This window comes from Mustelus asterias, chromosome 1 (genome assembly GCF_964213995.1).
Source record: "Mustelus asterias chromosome 1, sMusAst1.hap1.1, whole genome shotgun sequence".
Taxonomy (NCBI): Eukaryota; Metazoa; Chordata; class Chondrichthyes; order Carcharhiniformes; family Triakidae; genus Mustelus; species Mustelus asterias.
This window is the reverse complement of record NC_135801.1, coordinates 169,414,076-169,442,020: the sequence shown is the minus strand read 5'-3', so window position 1 is coordinate 169,442,020 and position 27,945 is coordinate 169,414,076. Positions and strand designations below refer to the sequence as shown.

General features: G+C 42.5%; 1 protein-coding gene across 2 annotated transcripts in view; it reads right to left on the bottom strand.

Annotated features, from left to right (window-relative positions):
• The window catches only part of nelfa (negative elongation factor complex member A), a 51,034-nt gene that overhangs the window by 15,271 nt on the left and 7,818 nt on the right, over positions 1-27,945 (bottom strand). Inside the window, exons 1-6 of one of the 2 annotated variants that reach the window (XM_078222895.1) lie at positions 9,644-9,853; positions 6,156-6,327; positions 4,297-4,458; positions 2,236-2,325; positions 1,862-1,989; positions 424-493 (exon numbers count right to left, since the gene is read on the bottom strand). In XM_078222895.1, coding sequence (XP_078079021.1) covers positions 424-493; positions 1,862-1,989; positions 2,236-2,325; positions 4,297-4,458; positions 6,156-6,327; positions 9,644-9,775 — 754 coding nt within the window. In that variant the 5' untranslated portion in view covers positions 9,776-9,853. Of the gene's footprint in view, positions 1-423; positions 494-1,861; positions 1,990-2,235; positions 2,326-4,296; positions 4,459-6,155; positions 6,328-9,643; positions 9,854-27,945 lie in introns of those variants that run through there. The other variant, XM_078222892.1, reaches the window with a different exon arrangement.

Here is a 27,945-nt window from a genome sequence, read left to right as displayed (position 1 = left end):
ATGGGTTTTTAATATAATCATGAAACAATTATCAATTGTTAGACTTTTAATTCCAGATTTGCCATGGTGGGATTTGAACCCAGGTCCCCAGAGCATTACCCAGGGTCTTTGGATTACTAGTCCAGCAACAATACCACAATGCCACTGCCTCCCTGTTAAACACAATTTATGTTTTAAAAAGCCAACGTGTGCTAGGATAGGTTAACAGGGTCTTTTATCATTTATTCATCATCATTTGCAGCTTCTGCATGACCTGTTGGCAGGCACTTAATGCCATACCCCAGACATCTGTATAAGACTGAAACAGTAAAGGAACAGAGCAATGACAGTGAAGACTGGAAAACAAGCTTTGCTTCCCACTCGAGTCTCTCTCACAATTCCGCTACAACATGGCATTTTGCAGCAAAGTCAGATTATACAAACCTAATGTCCTCCTTCTCCTTTTTGCTTCCCGGCCAGCACCTACCATATCCAGCTCTGATATGTCCAGCAACTAGAATAGAAGAGGATAATATTAATACTGCAGCTAGGTTTCAGAATCTGGCTCTGACAGCTCATCCCAAAACATACGTCATTTCTGACTGATGATAGTTTCCCCGAGTGCAGAAAATCACTTTCTACATTGTTCAAGTGATAGAACTACTCACGTTTGTTAGCAAGCAGTGAACTCAACCACCAAGTAACAAATGAGAAGTATCTCTCTTTTACCCACATTCGAATTTATGCATGGCTGCAGTTCAACACATTGAGCTAGCATGTATTTACTAGCTGAATGATTGCAATTTGTACATTAAGTTTTCAAAGAAAATGGAGAATGCAACTTCTAATAGAACAAAGAACAAAGAACAATACAGCACAGGAACAGGCCCTTCGGCCCTCCAAGCCCGCGCCGCTCCCCGGTCCAGGATTGAATCCTGAATCCAGGATCCCCGCCCAATTTTCCAGCCTATCTACATACCAATATCCTATCCACCGAGCTGTCCCTCACAGCTACGATGCTTTGTTCATTACAACCTATTAACTCACCCCCACCCCCCCATTCCAGACCATGTGATCTCCAGGGAGAGGCGAAAACCCAGAGTGAAAAACCCCAGGGCCAATATGGGGAAAAAAAAAATCTGGGAAATTCCTCTCCGACCCCCTGAGGCGATCGAAACGAGTCCAGGAGATCACAATGGCCCTGATCGGAAAATGCTTCCCAACCCTAGTCATTTCCACTTCCACGAACACCATATGAATTCCCTGCCCCCGAGACAGGTTCCCAACTATCCGCAGTCTCGCTCTGTACTGGCACCAGCAAGTCATGACGCTTTTTAAAATATGACTTCCTCAAACATACAGTCAGGCTAATGCACATCAAGTTGGCACAGATATGCTTAGAGGTTTCAAATGAATGTTGTACTTTGTAGTAAGGACACTAAAATAAAAGTAAACTTATACCCACATTTTCAAATTACAAAATGTTTTGTCATATTTAGAAACCTGGTAGGGGGACAATGGTTGGGGTGAGTGTGGGGGTGGTTGTATGTGCTTAAGCACATTGATATAAAAAAAATGCTGTTCTTTTTAATGATGATGGCAAAGCTCTAATTGTTTAAGTCATTTCAACAGCAAAAAAGCAAAAACAGTCCCCAAACGCAAAATACTGATTTTTGAAATGAAAACTTGCAAGCATGGCAACATCATTTGCTCAAAATTAATTCTTCCACAGAAAAAAAAATGAAACCATTGCACAGAGTAGTCCACACAATGAGTGATTGGTGCTGAATAAAGTCACATCAGCATCATACTTCAAAACCTCAAACCCATTAATAGAGACTCCCATTGTTAAAACATAAACTCTGCAACTGACTAAACTCACCTTTACGCCCCTCTCCTTGCGCAGAGGCGTCCGAACAGCCATTGGCGTTCTGTTTGTTGATGGGCTGAACACACTGGGCGTAGTGGGGCTCCGGAAGGGAGTTTGCTTTGGGATCCCTTTGAGGGGAGCTGCATAGCCAAATAGTTGTTATAAATACATGAAGCCATAAGTTCATCTTTAGAAAAGAAAATAGCCTTTTTAGCTTAACTATTAAGTACAAAGCAAAGCAAATTTTCCAAAGGTGAAATTTGCAAACAATTACTCAACACAAATTAGCATCAAATAATTACATTTTTTTAAATCTAGGACTCTGTCAAGTCAGATTACTGTACTGAAGATAATTGAACTGTATTCCAGTAACTATTAGTACGTACTAGTGGTGTCGAGTTTCTTAACCAAACCTCTCCCTTTGGCTAGAAAAGGCACTCCAGAGGTCTTTTTGAGCTGCTGAGCAGTTTCTGTTGCTGAAAAACAGTAAAATAGATTTATTGGAAATAATCTCCTAAAGGAGGTTAAGCAGAGAAAGAGAGCAATTGAAAATTCCCTGAAAATGTAATCTAATCTCAAAAAACATCTGAGACTAGTTATCGCTTAAATAACTTAATGCATCAACAAACTGAATCGATAATTTGACAGAAAGAAAAATGCAAAAATACTTTCTGTAAACAGTGAAAACAAGAGGAGACTCTGTCCCTTAACCTGAATGGTACATTATATTGGTTCCAAGTCACAGAGCAGCATGAAAAATGCTGCTTCATTCTTAAAAATAGGACATAATGTTTTCCCCTAATTTTATTCACATTTCTTCCTTTCCTGATGATGCCAAATGTTATTTGGATACAGTACAGTCGGCACAATCAGCTCCCCAGCACTGAGTCCAAGTGATCAATCTCCTTTTTGCTTATTTAATCTTGGGACATGGGTGATGCTGGCTGAGCAACATGCAGACTTGTGACAGCACAGGAAACGGCCATTCAGCCCTTCGAGTCCATTTGTTGTTCATCTGCGCTTGCCCTTAAGATGAAGGTCCACTCCACAGTTGGGCGGCATGATAGTACAGTGGTTAGCACTGCTGCATCACAGTGCCAGGGACCCGGGTTCAATTCCCGGCTTGGGTGACTGTCTGTGTAGAGTCTGCACGTTTTCCACGTGTCTGCATGGACTTACTCCGGGTGCTCCGGTTTCCTTCCACAGTCTGAAAGACGTGCTGGTTAGGTGCATTGGCCATGCTAAATTCCCCCTCAGTGTACCCGAACAGGCGCCGGAGTGTGGCGACTTGGGGATTTTCAAAGTAACTTCTTTGCAGTGTTAATGTAAGCCTACTTGGGACACTAATAAATAAACTTTTAACTTAAAAACAGTTTAGGGTTGGAATAGTATAGATTAAGGCAGCTCCCTTTTCCTGGAGGACATTAGTGAACTATTTGGATTTTTACAAAAAATTAACAGCTTTTCATGGTCATTATTTATTGGTGTTATCATACAAATGACCAGATTTGTTGAATTCAATTCCACAACCAACCCTTGCAGGTCTGAAATACAAAAATGTGTCCCCACTATGAGCTTTAGACAGTGCAACCTGGTAGATATCACACCAAAACATCATCTTCCTCATCCAACATCCTCAGAAACCTATTTCCACCATAAGTTATGCAAGGCAATTAGCAAAACGTTCCCTAACTAATTTTACCCCACCGCAGCAAAGAAGTGGAAATAAATCTCGAATCTTTTGGTTTACACAACTTAATTCTATGCTGGGCAGTGCACGTAGACACAAGGTCGTTAGAAGGGCGTAGTTCATTTTCCAACCCACAATTACTACCATCGAGAAGGACAAGAGCAGCAGATACCTGGGAACAGCACCGCCTGGAGGTTCCACTCCAAGTCACTCACCAACTGACTTGAAAATATAATCACCGTTCCTTTCCTGCCACTGCGCCAAAATTCTGGAATTCCCTCCCTAACAGTACTGTTGGTGTTCCTACACTATATGGACTGCAGAGGTTCAAGGCGGCAGCTCGCCACTACCTTCTGACGGGCAATAGATGCTCGCCTAGCCAACAACACGCACATCCCAGGAATGAGAACAAAAACCTGTTCAATCAAAATATTCTCTCAATCTTGGCTGGAACGTTGTGGCTGTCCACGCCGGTGCGATTTTACTATCCCGCTGCAGTGATTGGAGACTTGGCTAGGTGCCAAATTCTCCAACTTCGCTGCAGCAGGTGTGTGGTGTGAATGGCCAGTAGGATCACACCCATCGTCTTTAACTTCGTTTTATTTTACCATAATAATATTTTGCTTTATTTTTGTTCTGTTCCTCCCATTTATTTGAGGAGTTTTCTTCAGCCCTCCAAGCCTGTGCCCATTATGATGCCCTAATTAAACTAAAACAACCCTTCTGTCCTTACATATTGCATTAAAGAGTCACTTACATTTTTGTAACAGTTCTGCTCTAAGTGTGGCACTTTTGGGTTTTCTTTTGAGCTGAAAATGCTTCACTGGGGGCGTGAGTGGTCCCACGAGGGTAGTCAGGGCATTCTTATTCAAGTACTGGCACTCCAAAGGCAACATGGCAGAGGCTTCACATTCATTTACTATTTAAAAAGAAAATGCATAAAGAGGAGACAAGACTCAGTGATGGTTAAAAACATACTTTGAATTAGAATTATAGACATAGATGCACAGACGGAACCCACTCTGCCTCAGTTGGTTCTTTTAAAGGGGACACATGTTTAGCCCTACATCCCTCCTTTTTGTGAGAAAGCAGGAGAATTTTAAAAAATATATAGCAAGTTATAACAATCTGGAATGTACGGTCTGACAGGAGTGAAAACAGATTAAATAGTAAATTTTTGAAAGGAAATTGGATGCATACTCCAAAAAGAAAAATGTTGAACTAAAGTAATGTGGTATCACTTATTTCGTTGATTAAATATCCATTAAGTAAAGCATAAAGCTTAAAACCATTTACTGAATTTGGACATGTTCCTCTTTAGAAAGTATTGTCTTGCTTTCTACTTGAGGTAAACGTAAAGAACCTCAATAAGAACATAAGAAATAGGAGCAGGAGTAGGCCATCTAGCCCCTCGAGCCTGCCCCGCCATTCAATAAGATCATGGCTGATCTGAAGTGGATCAGTTCCATTTACCCGCCTGATCCCTATAACCCCCAATTCCCTTACCGATCAGAAATCCATCTATCCATGATTTAAACATATTCAACGAGGTAGCCTCCACCACTTCAGTGGGCAGAGAATTCCAGAGATTCACCACCCTCTGAGAGAAGAAGTTCCTCCTCAACTCTGTCCTAAACTGACCCCCCTTTATTTTGAGGCTGTGCCCTCTAGTTCTAGTTTCCTTTCTAAGTGGAAAGAATCTCTCCACCTCTACCCCATCCAGCCCCTTCATTATCTTATAGGTCTCTATAAGATCCCCCCTCAGTCTTCTAAATTCCAACGAATACAAACCCAATCTGCTCAGTCTCTCCTCATAATCAACACCCCTCATCTCTGGTATCAACCTGGTGAACCTTCTCTGCACTCCCTCCAAGGCCAATATATCCTTCCGCAAATAAGGGGACCAATACTGCACACAGTATTCCAGCTGCGGCCTCACCAATGCCCTGTACAGATGCAGCAAGACATCTCTGCTTTTATATTCTATCCCCCTTGCGATATAGGCCAACATCCCATTTGCCTTCTTGATCACCTGTTGCACCTGCAGACTGGGTTTTTGCGTCTCATGCACAAGGACCCCCAGGTCCCTCTGCACAGCAGCATGTTGTAATTTTTTTCCATTTAGATAATAATCCAATTTATTATTTCTTCCAAAGTGAATAACCTCACATTTGTTAACGTTATAATCCATCTGCCAGATCCTCGCCCACTCACTCAGCCTGTCCAAATCTCTCTGCAGACCTTCTACGCCCTCCACACGATTCACTTTTCCACTTATCTTTGTGTCGTCTGCAAACTTTGTTACTCTACACTCAGTTCCCTCCTCCAGATCATCTATATATAAATGGTAAATAGTTGAGGCCCCAGTACCGATCCCTGCGGCACGCCACTAGTTACCATCTGCCAACCAGAAAAGCACCCATTTATTCCGACTCTCTGCTTCCTGTCGGATAGCCAATCCCCAATCCACGCTAACACCCTACCCCCAACTCCGTGTGACCCAATCTTCTTCAGCAACCTTTGTGAGGCACCTTATCAAACGCCTTTTGGAAATCCAAAAACACCCAATAAAACGGTCAAATTATGGAAACATGGTGGAGTTCAATCTTAAAGTACCTTTTTCTCGGAGTTCCCCAAGAATTTCTTGCAGATTCTGATTGTGTTCCTCGAGCTCAAGGTTGAGGGAGCCAGTCTCAGGAAAGGTTTTTAGAATGTCTGCCACCATCTGAACCCAGGAGTCAGTATCCATTGCAGCAAGGTGAACTATTTCAGTCAAGGAACTTTTCATCTGCAAAACAAGCCAAGGGATATATGGTGATGGGTAGTTAAATACAGAAACTAGACCATGCTGGGGTACCAAGGCAAAACATTCTTAATGTTGAAATAATTTAGAAACATTGGCCCATTTTGTAAGCCAGTTTCTCCCCCTCTCTCTTTGTAAAGTTGCTGTATTCATATTCTACCATTGGAAGATGGAGGCAAACTTGACCAGTGGGGAAAGAAAGTTATACAGCAACAAAGACAGATACCTTGGCAGTGGCTATTTGCTTTCAGTTGCCCCAAATTAACAAATTACATGTGAGCAAGTCACAACAGGCAGGAAACTCTATGATGCAAATCAAAAAAATAAATTTTATCCCAAGAGGCTTACCTTTTTTCAAACCTAGGAAGCATTTAGATTACACTGATTACATGCGCTGCCCCCTCCCCGCATAGAGCAAAGTGTGGGTTTAGGGGTAGGGGAGAGCTGGTTTGGCTTGGTGGACTCTTTCCAGGTGGAAAGAGATGAAACAAAAGTTTAAAGTTAAAAGTTTATTTATTAGACCAAGTAAGGCTTACATTAACACAGCAATGAAGTTACTGTGAAATTCCCCTAGTCGCCACAGTCCAGCACCTGTTCGGATCAATGCACCTAACCAGCACATCTTTCAGAATGTGGAAGGAAACCGGAGCACCAGGAGGAAACCCACGCAGACATTTGATTTGATTTATTGTCACATTCTGGTCGCCTCATTACAGGAAGGATGTGGAAAAGCTTGAAAGGGTGCAGAGGAGATTTACAAGGATGTTGCCTGGATTGAGTGGCATGCCTTACAAGGATAGGCTGAGGGAGCTCAGTCTTTTCTCCTTGGAGAGACGTAGGATGAGAGGAGACCTAATAGAGGTATATAAGATGTTGAGAGGCATAGATCGGGTGGACTCTGAGGCTTTTTCCCAGGGTGGAAATGGCTGCTACGAGAGGACACAGGTTTAAGGTGCTGGGGGGTAGGTACAGAGGAAATGTTAGGGGGACGTTTTTCTCACAGAGGGTGGTGGGCGAGTGGAATCGGCTGCCATCAATGGTGGTGGAGGCAAACTCAATAGGGTCTTTTAAGAGACTCCTGGATGAGTACATGGGACTTAATAGGATGGAGGGTTATAGGTAGGCCTAAAAGGTAGGGATATGTTCGGCACAACTTGTGGGGCCGAAGGGCCTGTTTTGTGCTGTAGTTTTCCTATGTATTAACATACAGTGAAAAAATATTGTTTCTTGCACGCTATACAGACAAAACATACATGGCGAGAATGTGCAAACTCCACAGACAGCGACCCAAGCCGGGAATCGAACCCGGGTCCCTGGCGCTGTGAAGCAGCAGTGCTAACCACTGTCACCGTGCCACAAGAGGGGTTGCTGAAAGAATGGACTGAATCTCAATCACAAAAGTAGCCCATTAGTTCCTTGTACCTGTTGCTGGATGCAAGGGTGGAAGGGGTAGGGGAGTGGGGCTTAAAGAAACCACTGGTACTTCAGAAAATAAGCTAAAGGTTATCTTTGCTCAGTGGAATGATACTGGAGCAGTGAGTGGTTTGGTTGAAGGGGAATAGCAATTGGTAACAATTGACGTGGCCATGCCAATCCTGGTCATGGATGCCTCAACCAACCAACTGTGTGCCAGATGCACTCATCTGCATCCTTTGGAATGGAAGGAGCAAAGCCAGTGCGGATTTTACTGGAGATATAAGTACAAAATGTGGGGTAAAGGGAATGGCTGCAACAGTGACCTCTGCTGGTATTTCTTTATCAATACATGAAATACACATCGAGCTTGTGAACTGGATAGTATGTAGATTATGCTATACAACCTTTTGATTTGATTTGTCACATGTATTGGGATTAGTGAAAAGTATTGTTTCTAGCGCACTATACAAAGTATACTGTTCATAGAGTACATGGGGGGGGGAAAGGAAAGGAGAAGGTGCAGAATATAGTGTTACAGTCACAGAAAGGGCGTACAGAAGGATCAACTTAATACAAGGTCCATTCAAAAGTCTGATGGCAGCAGGGAAGATGTTCTTGAGTCGGCTGGTACGTGATCCCAGACTTTTGTATCTTTTTCCTAGCGGAAGAAGGTGGAAGAGAGTATGTGCGGGGTGCGTGGGGTCCTTGATTATGCTGGCTGCTTTTCTGAGGCAGTGGGAAGGGTAGACAGATTCGATGAATGGGAAGCTGGTTTGCTAAACGGGATAGAATTTAAATAGATCTAGCAACTCTAGGCTGGGCATCCAGGAGGTGCTGAGATAATTAGCGTGGAACCAAAAAGAGGGAAAAACCTACTTGACATCATCCTCACAAATCTACTGGTCACAGATGCAGCTGTCCTGGACAGTATTGGTAGGAGTAACCACAGCACAACAATCAAGGGAGTGCTAGTCAAGTTTATGAAACCCCAGTCCTCATAATCCAACCCTTTAAACACAAGTACAATTCTGGTGTATTTGCAGTGTACCCCACTCTCAGACCAATGCATCTTTCCTGAGCTGCGATGCCCAAAACTGAACACAATACTCCAGATGGGAACTGACCGAGATTCTATACAATTGAAGCATAACTTCCTCCCCTTCAGATTCCTACACCATTGAGATAAAGACCAACATTCCATTAGCCTTTTTGACTTCTTTTAAAATAAGCTTTGTTACCTGAGCACTAGTTTGAAGTGTTCATTCATTTAATGAAGTTTGTTCCCATTGCTCCACCGCAACTCCTGGTTTATAATTTAGAAGATATCCTGGTTTGTCATTCTCAGATCCAGAGCAGAAGATCGCAAATTCCCCACTTTGAACTCTATCCATTATAGTCTCTCTCTGTTCCTCTTCAATTTCTAGCTTTCAGCTGCACAAATGACTGTCCTATTTCTTCATCCAAGTCATTAATATGGTCATGTTAAATTGATGTTACACTGACAGGTCTTTTGACTTTTCTCTTCGTAAATAAAAGAGTGGTATTTACAATTTTTGACAACTGATACAAAGTACAAATGTATTGCTTATGGTCAATTATAGTCTTATTAAACACTGGTGCAGACAAGTCCATATTTTCTCTCATCACTCTGAAGATATTTATTAAACTTTTTCTATTAGTCTGGATGTCCTTTACAAGTTTATTTTCAAAGCTCCTTATTTCATCTGTTGTCATTTTCCTCCTCTTCCCTTCTTCCTCTCAATGTCTAATTCAATCATATTATGGTCACTATTTGCAGGACCTTCCTTTACTGTTTATGTTATTAAGCAGTTCTAGTTGGTTACTCATCCTCTGGGTCCAGTTCCCTTGTCAGTTGAAAACTTACTGTTTTGGAAAAGCGTCCTGAATTACATTCCAGAAATTCGCTACCGTTACCACTTGGGCTGATCCGCTTCTCCCAGTCTGTGAAAATTAAAACTTCCCAAAGTAACACCCTGTTGTTTTTTGTTACATGCATCTCGGATCTCTGGATATGTACACCAACAACCCCCCTCCCCAACAATACATACAAGGAGATCTGTAGATAACTCCTATCAGTGTCATGTTCCAAAGTGATGCCTGTCGTGTTGCCACAGCCTTTGAAAAAAAATGGAATTTCTTACTATATATAGTAACAGATGGCGTGTTTTCCAAAGTCTGGCTGTTCTAGATATTTTCCTGATGGAAAATATGTTTGGTGAGTCATCTGGTGTGTGTGTGTGTGTGTGTGTGTGTAAGTAGCATGCTGTTTTTAAAGTTTTTCAAAAATATAAACTGCTAGTAAGTTTTCCACAAATCTACAAACCCCAAGTAGCTTCTAAAGTCGCTAGTCTTCGAGTAACAACTTTAGAAGCTACTTGGAGGAGACCTTTGTAGTCTTTGAGTATTCCAATCTTATTCTATTCCACATTAAAATGCTGCAGGAATAACATTCCTCCCCTTCAGATGTAGCTAAATTCTTATTTAAATTCACATTCTTGTGTAACCGTCTACGATGCCTATTGGCAGTGCTATGCAGGAGTAACATCCTCCTTGTCATTTAACCCCGGATCCTGCAGGGTACTGACTGTATTGTTCGGAATATTTAGCCTGCAGTCGCAGTGCTCCCACCTGCTGGTGACTCTGTGGCATAATTTGCTTAGGTTCACATGGCGGGGGGGGGGGGGCTCAATTTTACACTGGGATGGGTGAGGCCGAGGCTAGTGCTCTTGCCGCAAATGAGGCCCTTTAACGGCCACTTAAGGGCTGATTCCTGCCGAGCTTGCGTTTTCAGGTTGGTGGGAGGAATTTGGGACGGGAATTTGGGACGGGGTGGGGGGTAGAGAGAAAACCCAAAAGGTAAGACCTCGGGCTTTGGGGAGGGGGAGGGGGGGGGGGGGGGGAGAATGGGCGCTGCCAATTCCTCAGATGGTGAGAAGGTAAACCCCACCCACCCTAAAAACCCTGGCCGAGTTGCGAGTCTGACCAGCAATGCTCGTGTCAGATTTGTCCTATTGGATCTCACTGTGGGCAACTAAGCAGCAAAGGACAGCAGCATGCTATTCATGACAAGGTCCAGCCTGGGATGGGAGGAATGTAACTATACATGATTCAATATCACGGAGTAATCTCACACACACAAATACTCTTGGTAGATAACCCTAATTAATTACATTTTCTAAAGAAGATTCATAATTTTCTGTCACAATGCTCACTGCTATTTACATGCAAATGCGACAGGAACTTCAGATAAGAACGGATACAAGTTAAAACATGGAAATACAAAAGTTGCTGTCTGGGATGGTGGCTTTGTGAAAACTGCATTTTGTTTTCTGCCTCATCCTTGAAAATGGCATCAAGTTTCTGTGTTTGCATGGTGGTTACAGAGTGTTCAAGTTTTGCCATTTCAGTCCAAGTGTTCTTTTAACAATGTAGAAAATGTTTGTCATGCAGCCTCTGGCACTGAAAATTACCAGTACAAAGTATGGTGTCACATTCCTTCAGATTTTAGTTTGTCAACACTTTAAAGCTGTAAATAATAAACTTGTCTTTGCCTTTTATTTCTCTCTAAAACCAATCTTTTTTTCCTTCTCCTTTCTGATCAGACATAGAGTACACCCACACTACTATATACTTCCTTCCTTGCTCTGTTAATTACACAATCCTTTAATCGGATTTATTAAGGAGATGTTTGCCCTGTTCACTCAGGTCTCAGATGCCCTGTTTTCCACATTATCAGCTCGCACACTCAAAGATGTAAAAACCTAGCTGCGTAAAGGGCAATTCTAACCAACGGCAGACGCCGTTAGAACCCCTGCCACACCAAAATGTCTCTCATTATGTATAATGGAAACCTAGCCCAGGTTAAACTCAGACAGGCTCTTCATAGCAGACAGGTCGCTATGGCAACATTGCTATGATATGAAGGAAAAAACAGATTAGTCTTTCATTAAGCACAGTTTATAAAGTTACAGCAGAGTAACAAGATAGATTGGATTATGTGATATTTATACCCATGATTATGAAACTACAGAAACTAACATAATTAATGGTAGACAAATTAATTGAAGGATGAAAAAAAAAGAAAAGCAAGTGAATGTTGAAAAGTACTAAAGACTATCATAGGTTAGAGGGGTTCTGGCTATCTTTTACTTACTTACAGTCAGTGCCCACAAAGACAAAAAAAAAGAGCCTAGCAGATCATTAAATGAAACAACATAGAAGGCAGCCATTTGATTCATCGTGCCTTTGATTGATGCAGAAATGCAAGAAAGATTCAGTGGGGACAGAAAAAATGTTAATCATATCATAGAATCCCTACAGTACAGAAGAGGCCATTCGGCCCATCGAGCCTGTACCAATCACAACTTCACCCAAACCTTATTCCCGTAATCCCACACATTTACCCTGCTAATCCCCGACGCTAGGGTCAATTTTGCATGGCCGATCAACCTAACCTGCACATCTTTGGACCATGGGAAGAAACCAGAGCACCCGGAGGAAACCCATGCAAGACACCGGGAGAAAATGCAAACTCCACACAGACGGTGACCAGAGGCCGAATTGAACCTGGGTCCCTGCCGCTGTGATGCAGCAGTGCTAACCACTGTGCCACCGCTTATATCTTAATATCTTAATATAGCATTAAGGTCGCTGATATTAGGTCCTATAACCTATTAGGCATTAAGAGAAGGCATTAGCCAGAATCTTACAAAGCTGTCCCTTTTCCAGAATTGATATGTTCCCAAGGAGCAGCCTGGGAAAGAAGAATTGGAAGGAGACAAGATGGGAGCTTGAAGCATTCCCATGATAATCTAGTGGAATAGGACAATAACTTATCAAAACACTGTACATGTAATCAAGTTCATAATTTTCAAATTTATTCTTGGATCAATAGCTTTGTGGTCACAAATGGAATGTACATAGTATTATTGTAACACAGTCCATCACTTTGGTTTAATTTGATTAACAGCAACAAAGCTCGGAAATAATATACCATCACCCATCTTGAGGCTGTCCATTATACCCCTGAACTAAAGCAATGTTTTACTCTGCTTACCTTGCTGTTCAAAATTGTTACATTTAGAAATGAACACAAGTGTCAGCAAGAAAACTTTGGCAGCATTTTCAAAAAAAAATCATAATTTGCAGAAGGAAAAATGGAACAGAAGTCTTTGACAGGCGAGTCTGTAAACATGCCAAATGGATTCCATTAAAAAGACAAATCATCAAAAGATCTTTATAGGCTAACCAGGTTGGGACCAAACTTTTTAAAAACATACTTCAAGATTAATTACTTCTCTCAAGCAAAACAAATATTTCCTACATTGTCTTCACTAGCTTCTTGCCCGCAGAGTTTTCCTTATTGTTTCCAGGTGATCTCCATTCTTGTTTGTTTTCACTGCTCCATTGTTATTAGGTGGAGTTGGTTTGTGAAGAGATTCTGCTTTTTGTGCAGAGTTAACATGGATTTATGAAAGGGAAATCATGTTCGACAGACTTGGAGTTTTTGAGGACATAACTAGTAGAATAAATAAAGGGAGAACCAATGAATGTGGTATATTTGGATTTTCAGCAGACTTTTGATAAGGTTCGACATTATTGCGTACAGTTCTGGTCACCGTTTATAGGAAAGATGTGGAAGTGTTGGAAAGGGTGCAGAGGAGATTTGCCAGGATGTTGCCTGGTATGGTGGGAAAATCGTATGAGGAAAGGCTGAGGGGCTTGAGATTGTTTTCATTAGAGAGAAGAAGGTTAAGAGGTGACTTAATAGAGGCATACAAGATGATCAGAGGATTAGATAGGGTGGATAGTGAGAGCCTTTTTCCTCGGATGGTGTACGGTGTGTTAGCTTTTATTGGTAGAGGGATTGAGTTTCGGAGCCATGAGGTCATGCTGCAACTGTACAAAACTCTGGTGCGGCCGCATTTGGAGTATTGCGTACAGTTCTGGTCGCCGTATTATAGGAAAGATGTGGAAGTGTTGGAAACGGTGCAGAGGAGATTTACCAGGATGTTGCCTGGTATGGTGGGAAAATCGTATGAAGAAAGGCTGAGGGGCTTGAGGTTGTTTTCGTCAGAGAGAAGAAGGTTAAGAGGTGACTTAATAGAGGCATACATGATGATCAGAGGATTAGATAGGGTGGATAGTGAGAGCCTTTTCCCTCGGATGGTGATGGCTAGCACGAGGGGACATAGCTTTAAATTGAGGGGTGAGAGATATAGAACAGATGTTAGAGGTAGGTTCTTTACTCAGAGAGTAGTAAGGGCGTGGAATGCCCTGCCTGCAGCAGTAGTGGACTCGTCAACATTATGAGCATTCAAATGGTTATTGGATAAACATATGGATGATATTGGAATAGTGTAGATTAGAGGGGCTTTAGATTGGTTCCACCGGTCGGCGCAACATCGAGGGCCGAAGGGCCTGTACTGCGCTGTAATGTTCTATGTTTTATGACGTAGGAAGTTAGTAAGAAAAAAACAGAACACATGGAGTTTGGGGTAATATATTGGTATGGATTGAGAACTGGTTAACAGACAGAAAACAAAATAGGAATAAACGGGTCACTCTCAGGTTGGAAGGCTAGTGGGTTATCACATAGATCAGTCCTTGGGCCGCAGCTATTCAAAATTTATATAAATGATTCGAATGTGGGGACCAAATGTAATATTTCCAAGTTTGCTGATGACACTAAACTTAGTGGGAATGCGTGCTATGAGGATTCAAAGAGACTTCAAGGAGAATTAGACGAAGTGAGTGGGCAAGAACATGGCAGCTAGAATATAATGTGGAAAATTGTGAAGTTATCTACTTTGGTAGGAAAAACAGAAATGCAGAGTATTTCTTAAATGGTATGGGGTTGGGACGTGGTGTACTATACATGTAGGTATAGTAAACAATTAGGAAGGTAAATGGAATGCTAGCCCTTACTGTAAGAGGATTTGAATACACGAGTCGAAGTCCTGTTCAGTTGTAAAGAACTTGGTGAGACAGCTCCTGGAGTAGTGTGCACACTTTTGGTCTCTTTACCCAAGGAAGGATGTACAGGCCATCGAGGGAATGCACCAAATCATAGAAATCATAGAAACCCTACAGCACAGAAAGAGGCCATTCGGCCCATCGAGTCTGCGCCGACCACAAGCCCACCCAGGCCCTACCCCCATACCCCTACATATTTTACCCACTAATCCCTCTAACCTACGCATCTCAGGACACTAAGGGCAATTTTAGCATGGCCAATCAACCTAACCTGCATATCTTTGGTCTGTGGGAGGAAACCGGAGCACCCGGAGGAAACCCACGCAGACACGAGGAGAATGTGCAAACTCCACACAGACAGTGACCCAAGCCAGGAATCGAACCCAGGTCCCTGGAGCTGTGAAGCAGCAGTGCTAACCACTGTGCTACCGTGCCGCCCTATTCACCTGACTGATCCCTGGGATAGTGGGATTAGAAGAATGAGAGGTGGGGTGGGATTCTCGCAAAAAAATTGTAAATGCCGAATTTGCTGGAGTAAATCCTGTTGGTTTCTTCAGCGGGATTTTCCAAATGAATCTCCCACACAGTGCACTAGCGTGAATCTCATTAGAAAACTGTGGGAAGGGCCTATTCCAGCTGGGGAGGCCGATAGCACAGCGCTGCACCATGCACTGCACATGCGCCGATCTCTCAGAGCGCATGTGCAGTAGCTCACATTGCTGACTAGCTCAATCACTGGCCAGCCCCACAACCCTGCTTTTGCCAACTCCCCCACCCCTTGATTGCTGGCCTCCCGGATGTGTCCGGGCCAATCTTGACCCCCCCATCCCCGGCCCACCTCAAACCCCTCCCCACTTCGGCAGTCCCAATCTCCCGACGCCACCTCCCCTCACCAGTGCAGCCCAGACCCCTCCCCCCAACCCTGATGTCCAGCCCCTATCACTGGCCTTCCTCCCTCTATCGCCAAGCTCAAGTGCAGAGTGACAGTGGGACCCCCCCCCCCCCCACCTCTATCGATCTCCCCCGACCCCAGGAGCCCCACCCACCTTGGCACTGCCCGATGCCCAGTGGACAGTGCCAAGGAGCCCCCTGGGCATTGTCACTTTGCCCCTTGGGCAGTGTCAGGGGTCCAGGCTGGCAATGCCCAGGGTGCACCCACCCTTAACCCTCAAACACGGGCCGCCAGCTCTCCGCTAGTGTGGAGCTGTTGTAAACCCTGTTGGAGTGAAACACTCCTAGGGAGGGGGGGGGGGGTTCCAGCGCCTTGACTGGAGAAGCGCGGAGGCCATGGCCCCCAGCGGGAAGCCCGCTACACAGCCTCCACTTGAGCCTCCCGGCCCGCTGTGCTGCTGGGAGAATCACCCCGTGATCTCATTGAAGCAGACAAAATTCTTACAGGGCTCAAAAGAGTAGATGCAGGAGTGATGTTTTCCTTATCAGGGGGTGGGGAGACCTAGAACCAGGGATCACAGTCTATAGATTGATAGATTTCTAGACATTAAAATATATCAAGAGATATAGGGAGAGTGCGGGAAAATGGCATTGAGAAAGAAGTTCAGCCATGATCCTGCTGAATGATGGAGCAAGGTCAATGGGCTGAATGGCCTACTCTTACTCCCTTTTCTTATGTAACCACTCCAGATCACTGCAGAGCAAGGAAAGCATAATTACTGGCAATATTTATTCGCCATTCTGCTGAATTCTAGCTTTAACCTGCTGTGACCAAAATAAGAAGCAAACACCAGCTTCTTTATCTCTCAAAAGAAAAGTTTGCCAAACAACTAACATACCCTCTATGCCCATTAGGCACTGCAGAATTCTATTTTTCCCCACATTGTTCGGCATTTTCCAGGATTGCCAAACAACCTGCTCCATGGCCACAGCAGCTGGTTCCTATTTTCCTTTGCTCCCTCCCAGGAAGTGCTTGGAGGTTATTTGCCATCTGCAGATGACAGCCTCGCTGACTCACTGCAAGCTTCACCATGTGGAAAATCTCAGCTGTGAATTGGCAGTTTATTGTTCTGCTGGGTATTATTATCATGATGAAAAGCACTCTTCAGTTTTCCCCAATTAGATGCTTGGATAGTTTGCATTTATTGTGACTAATGCTAGTTTTCAACAACGAATTCACATTGGCTTCCCTTGGCTCGTCTTCTGTTCAAGATTACCAAGAGCACTGAATTATAAATCACACATCTGCAGATGTTATTTTGAACAGTGAGAAAATACTGGCTTTGTAAAATTAACTGACGTATATACTTAATTTCTTCCCAAAATATAGCACAGGTGATGCAACGAAACACAAATTCTCTCCAATTTCAAAGAACAGCAAGTACTTTTTGCTTTAAGCACAGCTTCTGATATAGTCATCTATAGTCACACTAAAATAACCATTTTTGACATTTCAGGGCAGGGGAATATTTGCACAACATAGCAGTATAATTATAAAGGAGATCGAGCTGACCTCTAACACATCATAAATTGAACACAGAGACTGAACTAGAAATATGTAAATATTTGAATTTATTCATTTCCATGGAGAGTCAGAAGTTTAATTTAAATGATTTTATCACCAAATGCATGCATAAGATCCAGAACAATTAATAGAAAGGTTTTTCCAGGTCTGTATACCAAACTCTGAGTCAGCACACAAAACATGGATTTGCCCTCAAAACCGTTAACTTATTAAATAGGGGCACAAACATTATGCCTGCTTTACATATCCCTGGAAGAGAATAAAGAGGATTCTGAAATTATATACATACATAGGACAGCGCTGAAAAAAGCTATTCAGCCCAACTCACCTTTATGCGCCACTTTGATTTGATGTATTATTGTCACATGTACCAAGATACAGTGAAAAGTATTGTTTTGCGTACTATCCACACAAATCATACCATACATAGGTTTCAAAGCCACTTGAGCTTCCTCTCATCTTTCCTCATCTGAATCAAATACCATTGTATCCTGCTATTTCCTTCTCCCTCATACTTGTCCAGACTCCCCTTAAATGCATTCATACTATTTGCTTCAATTACTCCCGAGGCTAGCAAGTCCCACATTCTCACTACTCTTTGGGTAAAGAAGTTTCTTCTGAATTCCCAATTAGATCTCCTGATGACTATCTTTTAATCATATGCTTTCCTCCACAAGAGAAAACATTCTCTCTGTATGCTCTCAATCAAAACCTTTCATAATTTTCAAAATCTATATTAGGCCATTCCTCAGCGGCCTTTTTTCAAGAGAAAAGGCGGCCAACCTGAGAACCCTTTCCTGATATATGCCCACATTTCTGGCATCATATTGCAATCTTCTCTGCATTCTCTGCAGTATCTATATATCCTTTGTACAATTTGGTGACCAGAAGTGCATGCAGGTTTGATACAGTATTAGGTCACATCAGCACCAAGAATAATTGATAAACGGCAGACTGGGGACCATAGACAGATTTCAGAGTGTCGCAGAATCTTTTCCAGTCTTTGTGGTCTGCGTGTGACTGAGGTTTGTCTGCTTTATTCAAGTGCCTTGCATATCTCCGAGCTTGCACTGGACAGTCCTATGGGTGTTTCATTAGGCATTGTGTTTGGATAATTTTGAGGTAAATGCAATGTCCATCTTGAAGCCAGCTCCACAAGCATGCAGGCAAAACTCCTGCAAAATTCGATGGACTGGACCTTGTATCCAGATGGTTGAAAAGGAAAAGAATTTGGTTAATCCTGCAACAATCATCTCACAACTCTCCACTGCTGGGAAATCCATTGCTGCAAAATCTTTGCCAGAATTCTTCTGAACTGCTTGGTGCAACATCTTGACCAGGATCTGTTGCCGGAGAGTCAGTGCAGCTTCTTTACAGATGTACCATAGAAAGCATTCTTTCTAGTTGTTTCACAGCTTGGTATGGCTCCTGCTCTGTCTAAGACTGCAAGAAACTACAAAATGCCGAAAACGAAGCCCAGTCCATCACTCAAACCAGCCTCCCATCCATTAATTCTGTCTACACTTCTGCTGCCTTGAAAAGCAGCCAGCATAATCAAGGATACCACACACTCCTGACATTCCATCTTCTACCTTTTTCCATTAGGAAAAAGATACAAAAGTCTGAGGTCATGTACCAACTAACTCAAGAACAGCTTCTTCCCTGCTGCCATCAGACCTTTGAATGGATCTATCTTGTATTAAGTTGATCTTTCTCTACACTTTAGCTATGACTGTAACACTACATTCTGCACCCTCTCCTGTCCTTCCCTATGTACAGTATGCTTTGTCTGTATAGTGCACACGAAACAATACTTTTACATGTGACAATAATAAATCAACTCAAAAGGTTGAGGAATCATTGATGTGGACAGGAAAAATGATGTACTCCAGGAGAAATGCAAGAACAGAACACAGAACTTTACATCCAAGCAGTGTATGGGGTGGCATGGTGGCACAGTGGTAGCGCTACCGCCTCACAGTGCCTGGGACCTGGATTTAATTCCCAGCTTGGGTCACCATGCAGAGTTTGCACGTTCTCCCCGTGTCTGTGTGCGTTTCCTCCCACAGTCCAAAGACATGCTGGTTAGGTGCACTGGCCATGCTAAATTCTCCCTCAGTGTACCTGAACAGGCGTCAGAGTGTGGCGATTTGCACAGTAACTCCATTGCAGTGTTAATGTAAGCCTACTTGTGACACTAATAAACTTTTTTTAAAAACTCTATATTAACGACAAGCCACAGGCAAGAGCAAAGTGTTTGGCATACTTCAGACATCATCCTCAGAATGAAGAGTAGTAAGTTCGCCTAATAAATCTGCTTCCACCACCCTCAAGCAGGGCATTCCAGATCCTAAAAATATTGTTCCTCATGTCAGCGCTGCTTCTTTTGACAATTACCTTAAATCAGTGTCCTCAGGTGCTCAACCCCTCCACTAACCAGAACAGTTTCTCCACATGTATGCTATCTCGTGATTTTTAAAACCTCGATCAAATCAGTCATCATTTCTATTCATGTGCCTGTAAACTATTTCACTAATTTATTTTATGTTCCTTGATAATTTAATTTTACAGTTCTTCTTTTCCTTCCTAATTGTTTTTCACTCCTTTCCTCCGTATTCACTCCTGTGCTGTCTATATATTTAATGCATACCTCTTTCCTAACCCTCAGTTGTTCCTTATGTCTTTATTCATTCAGAGTCTCGCCACTGTTTAGTTTGGTCCTCTCTTTTAGTGGAATATATTTTTCCTGGACTCTGTTGAATATAGAAACTATATCATTGCCCATTTTAATTTTCTGAGTTCTATTCTCAGCCCCTCAAAGTCAGTTTTTAATTCCAATTTACTAACACTTCATACCTAGATCCTTTTCTTCACTCATTCATGGGACATGGGCATCACTGGCTAGCCAGAATTTATTGCCCATCCCTCGTTGCCTTTGGAGGGCAGTTGAGAGTCAACTACATTACTGTGGGTCTGGAGTCACATGGGCTGCACCGTGGCAAGCACTGCTGCCTCACAGCACCAGGGACCCGGATTCGATTCCCGGTTTGGGGCACTGTCCGTGCGGAGTCTGCACGTTCTCTCCGTGTCTGCGTGGATTTCCTCTGGGTGCTCAGGTTCCCTTCCACAGTCCAAAAGACATGTTGGCTGGGTGTATTGGCCATGCTAAATTCTCCCTCAGTGTAACCGAACAGGTGCCAGAGTGTGGCAACTAGGGGATTTTCACAGTAACTTCATTGCAGTGTTAATGTAAGCCTGCTTGTGACACAAACAAATAAAACTAAAAATGTAGGCAAGACCAAGTAGATTTCCTTCCGTAAAGGAGATGAGTGAACAATCAACAATGGTTTCACGGTCATCAGTAGATTCTTAATTCCAATTTTTTTTTACTGAATTCAAATTCCACCATCTGCCATGGCGGGATTAGAATCAGAGTCCCCAGAACATTAGCTGAGTTTCTGGATTAATAGTCTAGTGATAACAACACTAGGCCATCACCTCTCCTGATCATCAGCTTAAAATATATGATATTATGATCGCTATTGCCCAAATGTTCGGCTCCTTTATTTCTCTCATTACCAGATCCAATCGTGAATCTTTTCTTGCTGGGTATTTTTACAAATTAGGTTAGAAAGGAGTCCAGTACATATTGTAGAAATTCCTTTTCCTTATCCCCTTTACTTAACTTTTCCATCCAATTAATATCAGGGTAGCCAAAACCGCCATGACTATTTTTTTACCCAATTCCCTAATTTGCCTGCATGTTTCTTCCTCCCCCTCCCCATTATTAGGTGATCTATAGATTGCACCTAATAGTGTAACTAATCCTTTAACTTCTTTTAATTCTATCCATATAGATTCAATTTTTGTCCAGCTGATAGGTTTGGCCCTTTTTTCGATTGCAATTATTATCCCTAGAAAGTACAGCTACCCCATCTCCCTATTTTCTAAATATATTCTACCATGCAATGTTTAATTCCCAGTCCTGACTCTTCTATATCCATTGGTCAGTAATCCCTGCTGAGTCTGGCTCCTCTCAATGCACGATTGCCTCTAGCTCCCCTGCTTTATTACAAATACAATGTGTATTATTGTACAGTTATTTGAAATCGTTTTTAAAAGGACTTTCTCTCACTTTGTTTAACCATCTGAAAGACTGCGTGGGTTTCCTTTGGGTGCTCCAGCTTCTTTCCATAGCCCAAAGATGTGCTGGTTAGGTGCATTGGCCATGCTAAATTTTCCTTCAGTGTACCCAAACAGGTGCCAGGGTGTGGCAACTAGGGGATTTTCACAGTAACTTCATCCCAATTGCCCGTATTTGGCCCATATCCCTCTATACCCATCGTACCCATGTAACTATCTAAATGCTTTTTAAAAGATAAAATTGTACCCGCCTCTACGACTACCTCTTGTTCCAGACACTCACCACCCTCTGTGAAAAAATTGCCCCTCTGGACACTTTTGTATCTCTCCCCTCTCATCTTAAACCTATGCCCTCTAGCTTTAGACTTCCCTACCTTTGGGAAAAGATATTGACTATCTAGCTGATCTATGCCCCTCATTATTTTATAGACCTCTATAGATCACCCCTCAGCCTCCTACGCTCCAGAGAAAAAAGTCCCAGTCTACCCAGCCTCTCCTTATAACTCAATCCATCAAGTCCTGGTAGCATCCTAGTAAATCTTTTCTGCACTCTTTCTAGTTTAATAATATTCTTTCCATAATAGAGTGACCAGAATTGCACACAATATTCCAAGTGTGGCCTTACCAATGTCTTGTACAACTTCAACAAGACGTCCCAATCTACCAAAATGCATCACCTCGCATTTGTCGAAATTAAACTCCATCTGCCATTCATCAGCTCACTGGCCCAATTGATCAAGATCCCGTTGCAATTGGAGATAGCCTTCTTCACTGTCCACTATGCCACCAATCTTAGTGTCATCTGCAAACTTATAACCATGCCTCCTATATTCTCATCCAAATCATTAATATAAATGACAAACAACAGTGGACCCAGCACTGATCCCTGAGGCACACCACTGGTCACAGAGACCTCCAGTTTGAAAAACAATTCTCTACAACCACCCTCTGGCTCCTGTCGAGAAGCCAATTTTTGTATCCATTTAGATACCTCATCCTGGATTCCGAGAGATTTAACCTTATACAACAACCTACCATGCAGTATCTTGTCAAAGGCCTTGCTAAAGTCCATGTAGACAACATCAACTACACTGCCCTCATCTACCTTCTTGGTTACCCCTTCAAAAAACTCAATCAAATTTGTGAGACATGATTTTCCACTCACAAAGCCATGTTGACTGTCCCTAATCAGTCCTTGCGTTTCTAAATGCCTGTAGATCCTGTCTCAAAATACCTTCCAACAATTTACCCACCACAGATGTGAGGCTCACTGGCCTGTAGTTCCCAGGCTTTTCCCTACAGCCCTTTTTAAACAAAGGCACAACATTTGCCACTTTCCAGTCTTCTGACACCTCTCCTATGGCCACAAAGGACTTAACAAATTGTGTCAGAGCCCCGGCAATCTTCTCTCTTGCCTTACACAGCAGCCTGGGATACATCTCGTCTGGGCTTAGGAATTTATTCATTTTTAATCCGCTAAAACTGCTAATACCTCCTCCCTCCTCATACTAATTTGCTCAATTATATCACAGCCCCCCCTCTCTGATTTCTATACCTACAATCTCCCTTTTCTATAGTGAACACAGATACAAAAAATTAATTAAAAACCTCACCTATGCCTTCCAACTGCACACACAGATTGCCACTCAAGTCCCAAATGGGTCCTACTCTTTCCCTGGTTACCTCTTGCCCCTAATACGCTTACAAAACACCTTGGGATTTTCATAAAACCTAGAGTGGCAGGGGCGAGTGTGGGCAGAGGCAAGATAAAGCTGAAAAAGAGAAAAGAGTCGAAAAGGAAGAGGAAAAGAGGGAGGAAGTGAGAGAAATTGAGATTTACTTCACAGATCAGCAGATGATACTCATTGGGGATTTACAAACACCTGCCCAAAAGCAACTTCCCTCACAACAGTAAACAACATTTAATTACCTCAGATCTGCTCAAGAGCAACAATGTTGGAATCGACCTTGGATGTGCCTGTTTATAGAATTGAGACTTTGAGGTTATAGCAGCAAATTAGTTAGACATGATCCTAACTAGAAGACCAGAGTATTAAATGGCATTCTCTAAGCTTAAAATATACCCTGCAGTTTACCCCTGGAGTGCCAAATTGACTTAACTGGCGATTCACTCACCAATTGAATTAGTGAATGTGAAGTCCACAAATAAATATTTAACCTATACCTCAAAGTGTGTGTCATTTATCATTGCACAGGGACAGTTTTAAAGGTTGAGGAATTGCTGAAGCAGTGTGTAGCCACACTGTAACTACATTAAAGATTCATATGAAATTTGTTACATGACGTATACCATTTTCCTCATGAGAGAAATGCTTTTAAAAAAACATTACTGCGCAGCAATCATGGATTTGCCTTGTAATAAGGTGGAGTGAATTTTCTCTACAATCAAAACTTATGAAACTTCAGTTAGTTGTTTTTAATGCCATACTGGAGGTATAAGCAGGCTTTTCTTCCAGCCAAATGGTAGAATCTTATGGAGATTGTTTGTGCCTCTAGAGCTCTTGTCATTTAATTCATTTACCACAGCCAATGGAAGGGCTGATGATCTGTGAATCTGAATCAGACGTCAATTTAGAAGAGTTCCCTCGCAAGCTGGGAAATAACTCCCCTTGATCCTCAAAAGTGCACTAGTTGCTGCAGGAGGAACGGGAAATAACGTTATTTTCAAGTGGCGCCAATGCAAAGCACGTAAATGGGGTAAATTAAACTACCAAGGAAATATTTATTTAAGGGCCCAATTTCTAATAACTGGTAATATGCGATGAGGACCAGATGATACAGCAGGATATTGATCTGTTGGAGACTTGGGCGGAGAGATGGCAGATGGAGTTTAATCCAGACAAATGTGAGGTAATGCATTTTGGAAGGTCTAATACAGATAGGAAATATACAGTAAATGTCAGAACCCTTAAGAATATTGATAGGCAAAGGGATCTGGGTGTACAGGTACACAGGTCACTGAAAGTGGCAGTGCAGGTGGAGAAGGTAGTCAAGAAGGCATATGGCATGCTTGCCTTCATCGGCCGGGGTATTGAGTTTAAAAATTGACAAGTCATGTTGCAGCTTTATAGAACCTTAGTTAGGCCGCACTTGGAATATAGTGTTCAATTCTGGTCGCCACACTACAGAAGGATGTGGAGGCTTTGGAGAGGGTACAGAAAAGATTTACCAGGATGTTGCCTGGTATGGAGGGCATTAGCTATGAGGAGAGGTTGGAGAAACTTGGTTTGCACTCACTGGAGCGACGGAGGTTAAGGGGAGACCTGATAGAAGTCTACAAGATTATGAGAGGCATGGACAGAGTGGATAGTCAGAAGCTTTTTCCCAGGGTGGAAGAGTCAATTACTAGGGGGCATAAGTTTAAGGTGCGAGGGGCAAGTTTTAAAAGAGATGTACGAGGCAGATTCTTTACACAGAGTGGTGGGTGCCTGGAACCCGTTGCCGGGGGAGGTAGTGGAAGCGGATACGGTAGTGACTTTTAAGGGGTTTCTTGACAAGTACATGAATGAGATGGGAATAGAGGGATATGGTCTCCGGAAGCGTAGGGGTTTTTAGTTAAGACGGGCAGCATGGTCGGTGCAAGCTTGAAGGGCTGAAGGACCTGTTCCTGTGCTGTAAGTTTCTGTGTTCGCATTTTATTAATGGTCTTTTCAATATGTGTATTCCTACTAGATATTTTTTTATCTCTGGGACAACCTGCATCTAACACTCAATGTACATGCAGCAATACTGTAAATGAAACAATAGGTCACATGTCTGGTTACTGTCCCCATGTCAAAAATGCTTGAATAGGGCCGAGGATAACCATTTGTTTAAGCCAGATATCTTGATATGCAAAGACAAAAACGTAGCTGTCATTGACGTAATTATCATTTTAAAAATTCATCCGTGGAACATGGGCGTTGCTGGCTGGCCATCATTTATTGTCCACCCTTAGTCGCCCGAGGGTAGTTGAGAGTCACCCACATTGCTGTGGCTCTGGAGTCCCATGTAAGCAAGACCAGGTAAGGATGGCAGATTTCCTTTCCTAAATGAACCAGATGGGTTTTTCCGACAATGGTTTCATGGTCATCAGTAGATTCGTAATTCCAGATTTTTAAAAAAAATTCAATTCCACCATCTACCTTGGCGGGCTTCAACCTGGGTCCCCTGAACATTAGCTAGCTGCATTTCTGGATTAATAATCTAGTGATAATACCACTATGCCATCACCTCCCAATATGGTTCATTACGAGGACAACAATCAATCCCTGGAAAAATCCTGGAATGAGAAAATCGAGAAATACAGCAGCTAACAGGGAAAGTCAGAGTTAACCAAATGCCGCCATGTTAAATTCTTCGGTTTTGTTAGTTATCGGTGCCTGTGGTAAATGGTATAAAAGCTGCGCAAAACTCTTGGAATCATTCTAAATCAAATGCATTCTAGAGAGTAATAGCGATGGCAATGGTGTGGTTTGGGAAGAGTTATCAGAGATCAGTTAATTGTACACCAAGGTCCCAAAGCGGACCCACAATTTTGCTTCTTTATCCACTTTTATTAAATAAATGACAGCCAACGGTAGTCCTGTCAGTTGCCTTAGGTTCAGCTGTGAAACAAACTTTAATTTAAATAGAAATACCTGTCAACAGCTATCACCCATCGTTACAAAAAAAACAGCTTTGCTTCAAAGGTGAAAATTGAAAAACATCTGCCACTGCACCTTGACAGCAAAACCTTTCCATTTTCAACTTTCTTTCTCACATTTTATCACGTCTATCACATATTTCAGTATTACGAAGTTACTTTCAGCGGCTCCTCAACCACAAGCTGCTTTCTCAAATTTGAGAGCAGTTCACTATCACCTGACTATTATGAGAATGCTTTGACACCCCCTCCTCACCTACTATTCTTCTTACTTATCCATATTCATTCAGGAAGTGACAACTCAAGTGCACTGTAGTAAGCCCAATGACATGGCCTTTCACAATTTCCATAATATTATACATTAAACTCAAAACTGTGGAGAATTTGGGGCGGCACGATGGCACAGTGGTTAGCACTGCTGCCTCACAGCGCCAGGGACCCGGGTTTGATTCTCAGCTTGGGTCACCGTCTGTGTGGAGTCTGCACATTCTCCCCGTGTCTGCGTGGGTTTCCTCCAGGTGCTCCGGTTTCCTCCCACAGTCTGAGACATGCTGGTTAGGTGGATTGACCCGAACAGGCGCTGGAGTGTGGCGACTAGGGGAATTTCACAGTAATTTCATTGCAGTGTTAATGTAAGCCTTACGCGTGACTAATAAATAAACTTTAATTAGGGTAAACTGGGAATGGGCAAGAAACTGATTGAAGAGTTGGAAGCAACAAGCACTTTTTAGAAATGTTGAGGATGAAACAGCCTGCAGCGGTAATGCAAATCAGCAGCCAAGACATGCCCTGGCCATTTTTCAGTCAAGATGTGTGCCAACCTTGTGCTATTGTCAAAGTTCAATTTTGCTCTCCTCCACTGCTCTTTTACATCAAAAGTGAAGTTGGGCAGGGGATGGTGTTTGGGGGAAAGAACACTGCAATGCCTGATGCTGTTCCTAATTTACACAAACAACCTGGATTCAAAAACCTAGTCTCAAATGAAGCAATTGACATCAAATTTTCCAAATTTAGTACAAAGTAATAGCCCAGGCTAACCTCATCGGTTCCAAGATGAAAAGGCAGGAAGTGGAATCTAAAGAGGTAGCTCGTAAGTCACAGCATGAATTGGACAAGATTTGTAAGTTAACAGGACAATGTCTTTATCTGCATTAAATTTTTTGTGACAAAGTTTTGTCTTGTGTCTTGAGACACAAGAGAAAACAGACAACATACACACTCCATGGAAGGTGTTGAAAATGCCAACAATCAAGCCAATGGTGGTCTAAGAATTTTAAGAAACATGATGCCCAAGAAGCGAAGAGCAATCAATTAAACTAATAGGCTATTGAGTTACATAGCCAGAACAGTAGAGTATAAATCAAAGCAGTGCTTTCATTGGACCACATCTTGAATACTGAAGGCTGTGGAGAGAAGACAAATGTCCTGGGTATGAGCTGTGAAAAAAACTTGGGCTTTTCAGTGTGGAAACAGGACACTGGAAATATGATCTGTACAGAATGTTAAGGACATGGGAAAGTTAACCTAGGATATTCAACATAAATTGTGGTAACAGAATTCTAAAACACTCTGATCTGAACACCGACTTAAGTTAACCACAGACTTTAGCTGTAATCTCCATTTTCAAGCTTGTTTCAATTTTCCCGTCTGACACCCATTTTATTTCCTCCAACTAATTTCTCGCATTTCCACAAGCTTCCACGTTTTTTGGCTAATTGCACACCATTTATATCTTGGCACATGACTTTACAGAGATCAGAATTTCACTCATAAGTCCTCATTATTTTTGTGTATGTTAATATGCCTGTTCTCCACTTAATTTTCAGTTTTGAAGACAGGTCTGCATCAGCACTGGGAATACGAACAGGGGAAGGCCATTCAGCATCCAGAGTCTGTTCCAACATTCAATTAGACTACAAACAATCAA